The sequence below is a fragment of the Parasteatoda tepidariorum genome, chromosome 10, assembly GCF_982258835.1.
Source record: "Parasteatoda tepidariorum strain Cologne lab strain chromosome 10, Ptep-v5.0, whole genome shotgun sequence".
NCBI lineage: Eukaryota > Metazoa > Arthropoda > Arachnida > Araneae > Theridiidae > Parasteatoda > Parasteatoda tepidariorum.
In genome coordinates this window covers 20,319,965-20,332,051 of record NC_141764.1, presented here as the reverse complement: position 1 = coordinate 20,332,051, position 12,087 = coordinate 20,319,965, and the positions used below count along the sequence as shown (strand labels likewise).

Genomic DNA, 12,087 nt, shown 5'->3' with positions numbered 1-12,087 from the left:
GTCTGAAAGCCATAAAAGAAAAATAACAGATCTGAATATTTTTATATTGTGAAATTATGCAAAAATATTCAGTTTAATTTATGCTAAAATTTTATATTTATTATTTCCGATTTTACCTATATTGCTCCTATTAAAAGAATCAAATCAGTTTTAATTAGTAGTAGTGAACATAAAATATTACTTTAAATTAGACATCATAATAACATAATTAAATTAGACATAACTAACATCAATTTAGTTAGAAAAGCTTACAAAATTTATGAAAGATCTGTATCTTTTGGTGCAGCATTACATACGGCAGTTCGAACACTAATTTATTAGAGTCATAAACGACAAAATAAAACATGTTTTTCTTTGATGACAGATTTTCTATTAAAATTATTTTAAAAGAATATATACAAATTATAATTTTTATAAAAATGAAAAGTGTAGCATTTATGAAATTAGAAACAGTTTTAGTTTTTCACACAAAAGTAGAGAGTTTTCAATAAAAAGCTTAGTTAACTTTAACTGGCCTTAATGCTAACTTTATTTTCTACTCCTACGTGGTTATTTGAAGGGAAAATTTCGCTTGTGCGCTGTGAAACTTAAAGAGTGTTAACATTACTGTAAGGGGAAATTATAACCCTATGCGAAATCTCCCAATTATTTATAAATTTAACATAAAATTCTGCTCCAATAAAAAAACAATTTTTTAAAATTAGATTAGATAAATGATATTGCTTAGCATTTATACATAAAACTTACCCAGCAGGATATGCAACAATGCTTGCATTTGGATCACAGTCAAAAGCAGAATTATTGGAAACAGTTAGACCAAGCACCCTTTCTAGCTTTACCTAAAGACAAAAGAGTTAAGTTTAAAACTATCTATATTATATAAAACGCTAATACGTACGTATGTATGTATGTATCAATAAAACCGATGATATTTCTTTTCTCGCGCTGGCAACAGTTTTAATTTTTAATTGATTGGATTCGGCGCGCAAGAGCACGTAGTGAGCAACCAGATAACAATAACCAGAGTGAGCATTATCAGGTTGTTCAATTCAGATTCATGCACTAAAAACATGACAATATTTAATTTAAACTCAATTAGGAATTAATTAATTAATTGAAGTGAGAATGCTTTAAAAGGCCGCTGTTGAATTGATATTTTTCTACTGGGAGCTACCTTAACGTCTAAAAAACGTTTAAGTGTTTGTATTGAATGCATTGAATTTTTTTTTATATTTCGCGCTTATTTACGCATTGAATTTTCACGCTTTAAAATGCAGAATATTAGTGAAGCAATATTTGATAATTTATTTTGCTAATATGTTTCTTATTTAGCTAATGTTTTGATTTTTTCACCATGTACAATCTAAATAGCTAATATACTTTTTTAAAAGCCAATAAGAACATTGGTAGAAATCTTCTACATAAGTACAATACTATGTCTTTTATGATAAAATACTATGTCTTTGATGATAAAATACTATGTCTTTGATGATAATATATTATGTCTTTGATGATAATATATTATGTCTTTGTGCTAGAACATTGTGTTCATTGGCGAGCGAGCGCAGCGAGCCACTGTTCACGGCGTGAACCACATAGGATTGCGTAGCAATTCTCGGGGGTTGGCGAGCAGGGGGCGGAGCCTCCTAGTCTAGATTAAAGCTTTTGTTCATAAAACCGTAGTTATTAAATGATAATTCAATGAATAACTCCACCATAGGGGCAAGTTAAAAATTAAAATTGGTAATAAAATTATATCTTTATAAATTCGTTTATAAGGTGAATACAACTATTCTAGCTACATTTATTTATTGCATCCTATGTGTACATATGTACTAATTCTTTCACAAATCTGTAATTGACTATAGGGATCATGAAGCCTATAAACAATACACATAGATGTAACAAATATGATAATATCGCGTAAATGAATGATAATAATACACATCGAAAACGACAACATCGTAATAACTTTTGAAAACTATAATGATTGCATATGATAACAACTCGATCATTATAGACAACTAAATACATCAAAAAGATAATATCGAGAATATTATACAGAATTATAATTATTGAATATATTTTATTCTGAATAATAATATAAATTAAAGAGAAAAAATATTAAAATATATTATTAAACATACAATATTTTTTTTGGAATGCATCTCAACATTAAAATTTGTACTTATTGGTTATACGGACCAATGTTCGTGTTGGTGGCAACTTGGAAGAGCATTCGTCAACATGTGGCCCCTGTATGGCAAGTGCCAAAATTTGTTCGTAAATATTAAATGTTTGGTGAAGTTTTATATAGTAACTTTTTGACGTTTTATATAATAACTTTTTAAATTACTTTCAATAATTTGAATAACGAACATAATTTAATACAGCAGGTAGGATTCTGAGCTGCAACAGGGAGGTAAGATAGTGAAAACAAAATTAATTGGCATCAAAGGCTGCAAGAGCACAATAAAATTATACTGTGTGACTGAAGAAAACATTTGTAAACAGAATAATTTTAAATTTACTAGCAATAAATTTATAGAAGAATTGCTACACTTTTATAAATCGCTTCATTTCCCTTCCTTTTTAATTCTGTACAGTTTGATATGATCTAGAATCGACTATATGGCGCTAAATCTGTTAAAAATTTAACCCAATAAAATAATTTAAAAAAAATCATGACAGAACAGATTTTTTTTATCTTTAAAAGGAACTCATACATATATGAAACTAAATCTGAAACAAGTGAATCAGGTGGCGAATATTGTTCAGGTAATAAAAACAATAAGATTTGAGAAGAAAAAAATAATAGGATGTCACATGATTATAAAATCAGCAAATGTTTAAAATTTAAATCTGCAATAATGGAATAATTACAACTATCAAAACATGCTAAAAACATCCTTTTATAAAATTATTACCGCCGTTTTGAAAAGTCAAATATTTGTCAAGCTTGTTTTAAAATTAAAAATCTCTTTTTTTTTTGTCTGAATAATAAAATTTTTTCAAATTAGAAAATCAGCGTTAGAAAAAATTAAATTAGTTTTGAAATGTATGTGGCATATAAATAACAAATATTCTCCTGCCTTTACAAACAAAAAGAACTATGTGACAGATGTAAATTAAACTTTGTGTGGAAATTGAAGAGTGAGAGAAAATTATTGAGGGGGAGGTTAAAAGAATCCAGAGCTGTTTTTGATCAGCATTCACTCAAACATTCAATAAGGTAAATCTATCTTCAATAGGTGTCTGAAAAGTGTGTGATATTTTAAAATGAACTTTACAGCAAAGGAAAAGAAATATTGAAAGTTACGAAGACTTTTATTAACTTTAAAACCATGCTGAATCGTTAACTTCAAATTTTGCAATTTAACCTTTTGCTTATGGCTGGTATAACAGGTAGACCAGAATGACGGGCTTCATCATCATACTAAGTGGCGTAAGCAAAGGGTTAAGCAGATGCACTAGAAAATTTTTTAAAGCCCTTCTGTAAATTAAGAAATGTAGCTCATATCTAATTAAAATGCAAAATAAGTAAAAATAAAATATAAATTTAGTAATCAATTTATCTTTCAGTACATTGTAAAGTTTAAATTTAAAGCATTTTCCAAGTGTAGATATTTTTGTTTATAAAATTAAATGTTCTCAGAACAACTGTAATTTTAGTACGGACTTTGGTCCACTGTATCAAATAAAAGAAAAAACATTATTAGGATGTACGGAAGAACTTAGATCAGTGGTTCCTAAATGGTGTTCCGAGGAACCATAGGGTTCCGCGGAAGAATTACAGGCGTTCCAAGAGAGTTATAATTGTTTTAGTAACCTTTGAAACCTTCAATTAAAAAGTAGATCAAATCAATAGTCCATTTTCTATTTCAAATTTCGGTTGCTCTTATGAGATTATTTAAAGTAAAATGCCATTGAAAAAGAAATGAATAATGTTTTAATAAATATAATTTTTCTAATAACAATATTCTTATATAAATTATGAAATATATTGCATAAATTATGAAAATATTATGCTTTTATAAAACTTTCATTAATATTTTCCTTCGCGCTTTTCAAATGAAAATAAAATTATCGAATTTGTTAATAAAGAAATGTTTCCTTAATAACGATCTTCAACGTTAACAGTAGTTCGTTTTAGTTTTTATTTCGAAGAAAACCATATTTCTGTTTATTTTATTCATTTTCAGCTACAAGAATGCATTACACCTAAAACAAATTTATCACTAGATTAGATACAGCTCTGTCACTTCGAATTTAACTGTTGGACATAAAAACTGTTTAAAGATTATTAACGATAAAACTATGAAAAAAGTTCCATCTTTTTAAGTGATTATAAAATAAAGTCTTTTGAGGTAAATACGTTCTTTTGTGGTAATAAAGTTAGGGTTCCGACGAAAGGTTAAATAATTAGGGTTCCATTACCGAAAAAAATTGCGAACTGACAATTCAGATAGTAAAAATTTTTGTAGTTGAAAATTTTATGCATAACTAATTTTTTTTAAATATTTGTTGACTTTGTGTTTATTTTGCTGATAATTTATTTTTGTCTCAAACGAAAATATTAAAAACAAATTTAAAGCGAAAGATATAAAAAAAAATTTATAAATTCAATTTAATATACAAATTTTTTTTTTTTTGGAATTTCAAACTTTTTTCACAACACATTAGAAATAAACATTTTATTTGTTGTAAACATCGAAACGCACCACCGTTCATAAATAATTTCAAACCAAAATAAATACTTAAACGAAAAAAAAATATATATATTTTTTTTTAAAACTACATATGAATGAAGATATAGAAACATCAAAATGTATAAAAATTCCAATTTATTCGGAATGGTTTGATTCGCATTTAAAAAAAAATATATCGAATCATTCCTAGCTTGATTTAAAAGGGTCATTTGTAGAGGTATTCAAAAGAATATAAAACCGCTGTTTACTTCTCTTAGACATAAGAAATAACATTACACAAGAATAAAGAACTTTCAAGGCAACTTAATTCCTCTCTGCAACCTGTATAAACATCATTCAGAACCTGCGGGGCAGCGCCACTTTAATTGATGCTTGACAAGTTACATCCTACCAAGAATTTCTTAATCCAACCAGCTTAAAAAGTCACGGCAATTCATTACCGTTTTTTTTTTTTTTTTTTAAATACAATAAGGCTACACATAATGCGATTAATCAATACGATTTTATCAACAAATTCACAATTGATGAATGGCGAGTCCTTAAAAAAAATACTTCGCTATAAAGTTTTTGTTTTGAATCGGGGAACGCAAGTCAAGCGTTCTTAATATTTTCACTTATTATCGCCTGCTATTTTGTTTCTTTTCAAAAGATAAATCTATGACACTTGATCAGGGTCAAGATTATAATCGTTTTTACAAGCACATCACAATCAGGTAAAGATCGACGAATATGGTCTAAGCAGGTGGTGCTTAAAAAGGAGGCGGATTAATTATTGCATTTCGAATCTAAAAGCTTTATTTATTATTGCTTTTATTTATTTTGTTTGCGATGACGTATGTAGTTTAGATCTATTGTTTAACTAAGTAATTCTAGTAGATGGAACAACAATAATAGACGTAAAGTAGGTTATTGTTGTTTCATTAGTATTCCTTCTCTTAAAAATCTCTTGCCATTCTCTTATTCAAAAAAAATTAATTGATAAATAAAATCCAAAATAGGTTCGTTCGTAAAGAGATCCTTCACATAAATTTAAATTTCAAAAATGGACACTACAAAAAACATTGACTCAAAAATAAATTAATAATTTAATAAAAATAAATAAATTAATAAATAAAAAACTTTATACAAGTGGTTCTCAAACGTTGTTCCGCAAAACCCTTAAGTTCCGTAAGTTTATGAAATTATTTCAGGTAAAATGCCAATGAAAAAAAGAAATGGCAATTTTTTTAAAAGAATAATTTTATAATAACAATATTTAATAATAACTGAAAGTTATTCAATCACGCATTTGAATTTAAAAGTGTCTGGTGTAAAACATCTTTAAATTTAAATGTTGATATTTTAAATTTACATTTTGTGCTGTACTTAGCACACATGTAGTGACAGTATAATTGTTCAGCAATAAAATAATATTTTTTGCTCTTTTAGAATCTACTTAATTAAAATTTTTATAAAATTAATTTTTAATACAATATTTTGTTAGCTCTTACTTTTTATGTTTCCTCGTTTATTAATTTGCTCTCAGCATTTTAATCTCTATGTTAAATCTATTTATTAACATAACTTTAGAGCATTGTTTCTCAACGGGGGCGGTACCGCCCCCCTGGGGGCGTTGGGAGTATGCTGAGGGGCGGTGAACTTGCTTTGGACGGTAGGGGGGCATTGGGTATGTTTTGGGCAGTAGGGGGGCGATGAGCATGTTTTGTCATTCGAATTTAATTTCAAAACTTACAAATTAAATTGTATTTATTTAATAAATAAAATTAATCTAAAATTAATATTAAAGAAAAAAAAATGAAATTAATATAATAAATTAAGATTATCCGATACACCTTTTGTACCACAAATAAAACGAACTTGTACGACAACTATTCTCCGATCCGAACCAACACAGCACAGCGCATGAGTCAAAAGTTTTTGCCTCTGATTCATTCAAGCTATTTCGCGAATGGCTCTGACCCATTCATGCCATTTGGCGGAAATCAAAGTTCATGAGCTTTCGATATGAATGTTTGATTTGACCGGTGTTTCTTATGATGATTTTCGTTACCTTCCTTACAGTTTTTTCCCAAGTTTCGATTCGATCTCATTGTTTATTTGGCCAGGTATGTCCGAGAATTAGTTCTTTACCATAAATTATTTATTAATTTAGAGAAATTGTTTATTTTCTTCCATCGTTTATGTTTACTGCCACCAACAAATGTCGGTTAACAAAATAAAAGTGTCATCTATACCATGCCACGAACTTGAAGTTTGGATTTGTTCAATCGCTGTTGAACTCTCAACTGCCCATGTGTTTACTCTGTAACAAAGTTTTATCTTATGAGACAATGCAATCATTCCGTTAGCAGGAGCATTTGCAAAAAACTCATCCTAAAAAACAAAATAAAAAAATTTCATTTATTCACGAACATCAAATACAAGTTTCTGAAGGCACCTTCGGTCTCAGGGTTGATAGCAACCTCATCACAAAAATACGACGATGGTTTGATAGCTTATAATAGTGCTAATTCTGGGAAAGCTCATACCATCGGCTCAGAGTTGATACTGTCGGTTGTCAAAGAAGTTTTAGAAACAGTTTTACACCATCCAGCTGCATCCAATGTAATAAAAAATATCCCATTAATACAGCGCGGGGACGAAATGATGAGATTGCTGAAGACGTTGAAGTTTCTTTATGCAAACTTTTGATATCCAACGAATTTTCCCTTCAAGTTGATGAATCAACGTTGCCATGCACTGTAAGTTTTACTGTAGGCGTAGATATGGTTTGTAAAGATAGGAAAAAGTATTCAATAGATGCTTTTTGCAAGAAGCTTGATTGTAGATACCAAAGGTATATCTATTTTTAATACTGTCCAAGAAAAAAACATTCCTCTTGCGAATATTATGTCAATTGCCACTGATGGAACTCCTGCAATGGTGGGTCGACATCGTGGGTTTATCGCCCTTTTGAAAATGGAAATATCAGATATTTCAGCTGTTCACTGAGTGATTCACAGGCAGCATTTAATAGGAAAAAATTTCAGCAACAGTTTGCATCAGTTATTGCAATATGTCATATTTGCTGTGAACAAAATTCACAGTAATGCTCTCAACGATTGATTATTCAGATTGCGTATGATGAAGAATTCAATCACTTTGGTACTACAAACCGAGATTCGCTGGCTTTCCAAAGGAGCCTGTCTCAATAGGTTATGGAATTTTTTTGATTCTGTGCTTGTGAGTTCCTCTGCAACAGAGATGTAGCTCTGAGAAACAGACTGCTACAATTTAGGAAAGACTTTGGCGGATTTATTCGTAAAATTTAATTGCATTAATTTACAATTTCAAGGCGACGAGCTCAGTTTGATCCCTACAAAATCAGTCATTTCTGCCTTTCTGAAAAACCTCATTTTGTGGAAGCAAAATTTTGTTTGGAATGAGTTTAGCCAAGCAGGTGAAATTCACTCTAATGATGCACAAGAATATTGCCAATACCTTGACTCTTTGCACGTGGATTTTTCTGACCGTTTTAAAGATGTTTTGTTCCCTCAATGGGCTCAATCCCTCAATGGGTTATGAACCCTTTTGTGAATATTGAAGCAGCAGAGGTTCATATTTATGAGGAATTGGTCGAATTTTCAACTAATGAAACTTTGAAGTGGTGATCGTCCCACACAATTTTGGCTTCAATTTCAATTTTCCTCCACCCTGGACTGCGGACTATCGCTAAAAAGTTTTTAAATGCCTTCCCTTCCTCCTACCTTGTTAAACGTGGATTCAGTCATGTTACGGATCTTGTCACACAAAAAAAAGAAGAAATCAACTCGAAACTGTACAATGATGAGACTTGCGTCTTCACCTCACTAAAAGTGTTGAACCCAACGTTAAGAAATTAATGTTTCCTTGATACTACTTTTTAGTGTAAAATTTTTTTTGGGTGTTTTTCTAATTATCTAATTAACAATAAATTATTCTTTTTAAGCATACGTTTCTATGTCGTATATTTTTTTTACATTACCGTATTTATTTTAATTAATAGACTGCGATTATCTGCCGTAAGAAAAGCATTGAGTTAATGTATACATTATTTTTTTTAAAAACCAAAGAAATCTAACTCTTAATAAATTGCTTAATGTTGTCTCTTATAATTCAGCACACCTTGCTCCGTCACCATGCTCTAAATAACTGGATTTTCACAAAGGGGCGTTGAAATGTTTTTTGCTCCTTTAGGGGGCGGCAACGTTAAAAAGGTTGAGAATCTATGCTTTAGAGTTTTCTTTAAAAAACTTAATTTTAATAGATACTAATCTTTAATCATCATGGGGAAATGAAGCTAATTAATTTTAGGATGTTATAGATGGCAATTAATAATTTTTGATGTGTATAATAAATTACGTAATTGTGAAGTTCGACTTTTTCCTCACGTGTGCCTATCATAATAAGTTTTTGGACCAAAAAATGAATACTTAGGTGGTCATATTGGATCACTAAATTTTCATTGCTGGTGTGAACCCTTTATATATTTGTCATAACAATGGGTGACTATTCACCATTATACAGGGTGTTCCAAAATTCTCTTTACAACTTCAAAAATTCAAAACTTCGAAAATAAACAAGATATTTATATTCTGTCTTTTGCCTGTATTACTGCAACTAATAAAGTTTTGTTTAGTACACTTCAACATGCGCACCATTGGTGGCCCTAAGCACTTCCAGTCTGTAATCAATTTCAAGCCAGGTGATGTAAAGATAATTTTGGAACACCCTGTATTTTTTACTTGTATATTTAGGAGTTGGTAGATCTTAAAGTTTCATTTATAAAATCAGTGTTCTGGGAACCACTGTTTTAAGGCATCGTGCCTTTAATAACGCCTTGCAGAGAGTTGCTATCGAAGGTTTACGTGAGCGCATCTGTGAATTTTTTGAAGTTAACAAGTTTGGAACGTGCTGTTGAATCTTAATATTTAGGGAGGTAAGCAAAGAATGCTATTTTATTTCAGAAGCACGTATTTCGCAGTTTCTAAAGTAAATAAGTTATTATTTTAACATTATGCGACATCATATCTGGCTTCCATTTCGACAGATGTAATAAACTTCATAAATAGGCAAAGAAAAAAAAAGAAGGGGGGGGGGTCAAAACATTGCAAAGAAATGAAGTGCAACTTTATTCCTGAAAATCGAATCTTAATTAAAAACTAATCAGAACTAGAGAAGTAAGTAAAATTAGAGAAATTCTGATGCGCTCACCTGAACTTAAAAAAATACACAAATGCGTTCACGTACGTAAACCTTCGATAGCAACTCTCTGCGAAGCTTTATTAAAGGCACAATGCCTTAAAACAGTCGTTCCCAGACCACTAATTTTTTAAATAAAACTTTAAGATCTACTAACTTCTAAATATATAAGTAAAAAAAAACGTTTTGAATGTAAAGAACAATTAAAGTTTACGATTAGGCGCAACTAATTAAACCTCAGTAAATTTCCCACGGATAAATTAAACTTTTTAGAAGTTCAACAGCACTCATTACAGCAATCTGTTTTTTTTCTTTCTAACCAACATAAAGAAAATAATGTTAAGAGAGATGGTTTAAACCTTCGACAGCATTCATTGAACTTAAGAGGAAACCGGGAACTGCTTATAAGGGTATAGGGGCTACATTTTCAGGAGGCAGCTTAATTTTGAAAGTAATGCAAATACGATGAAAAAAAGTTTTTTGTTCTTCAAAGAAGTTCACAGTTACTCAAAAATTAATCCTGATAAATTAATATATTTTAGGCAGAGTTGGGTTTTCGAAATCAAAATTTTGTTTTTGTCACAAGTATCGAAAACCGTTAAAGGACCATGAATGATAGTGATAAAAATCATAATACAAGTGAAGATTTTTATGGCATATATTTATCTTTATAGTTTCAAACTACTTTGCCATTTTAATGCAAGGCAATAATGGTATAAATTATTATTCCATTCCTTAAAGTGCTTTTCTTATTATTAGAATGTTAAGACGATTAGCTATAATTGAAGCAGACCTTTAGTAACTTTATTTATGCAATAAATTTTTTTCAAGACATTTTCCTTCCAACGTACGCAACATTTTATAAGAAATTAGTTAATACTTAACCTTAAACTTTACAATCCATATGCTAGCTAATACAGAAATGCAAATATTTAGGTTTTTGATACTTTTAGGCATGGCGGTTTTATCCACGGTATTTTTACCCTCAAATGATTCCGGCCATAAATTTGACATCCTTGATGTTAGGCGTGTCCATCAAACCACCATTGTTTAGAAATTGATTAAAAAAAATTTCTATTTTTTCGAATTCCAGGAGATTTTTCAAACTAAAGTATGAATGTAATTAAACTAAAAATAAATGTTTTTATCGATATTTAAAGATTTTAAATACATTTGGAAAGTGACAATAAGGAATCTATCCATAACACTGAAGAACAAATTTTTTATTGCATTTGTTCAAATAATTTATCTTTCTTAACTCAAGTGTGGGTTTTCAATTATATCATAGCTACAGATTCATAAGCTACGTTTATAAAACTACAGATGTTTTTTAAAAATAAAATTTTTAGTTTATTTTTTTAAACGAAATATACAACTTTGAAAACGATATGCATAACAAAGGATCGCGTAAATGTTGCGACAAATTTCTAGGGTAGTTAGGGTACAAAATCAGGATTAAAATTGCATAGGAACTCATGCCGGGAAATGAAATCATACGCGGTTAGGGGCACTACCTACTATAACTTGCCTAGAATCATATAAGAAACAGTTCTTTGTCATACAGGGTTGGAAAAAAAGTTTTCTTTTTCCCTTCAAAGAAATAGAATAACCCATTTTTCTTTTAAAAATCGCAAGATTAAATAATAATTTATGCTCTAAAATTATAATTTATATATTATTATTATATATTAAACTAAAATTATAATAATAATTTAAGCTATTAAAAGCATTTAAGCTATTATAAGGTATAATCGGAATTTCGACTATTGATTAATATTATCAAAACAATTAAAAAAAATATGTTCCTTTATACAAGCAATGTTTTTTGAATATATTAGCATCAATAAAAACAAACTACATACATACAATAATAATTTGCTTCTGCTGTTAACCGAAAAAAAATTCTAAAAATAAAATGATAAATATTATTGAGAAAAACATCATTCCCAGCTATGCTTTCGATTGTCGCAAACATAATTACATTTTGTTTGCAACAATAAAAAGTATAGTTAACAAAATTATAAAAAGAGAAACTTTTGACCTTAATTTATTCTATAATTAATTTTTTAAAATAATTTTGAAAACTGGAAACATTGAAATGAGACATCATCACTTTAAATTTACTTACATTAAATATTCTATAACTATGTTTTAGCTA

General features: G+C 29.3%; 1 protein-coding gene across 2 annotated transcripts in view; it reads right to left on the bottom strand.

Moving 5' to 3' along the window:
* The window catches only part of LOC107456011 (mitogen-activated protein kinase-binding protein 1), a 90,906-nt gene that overhangs the window by 44,821 nt on the left and 33,998 nt on the right, over window positions 1-12,087 (bottom strand). For both annotated transcript variants that reach the window (XM_016073776.4, XM_043051177.3), the window contains exon 3: window positions 748-839. In XM_016073776.4, coding sequence (XP_015929262.1) covers window positions 748-839 — 92 coding nt within the window. The remainder of the gene's footprint in view (window positions 1-747; window positions 840-12,087) is intronic.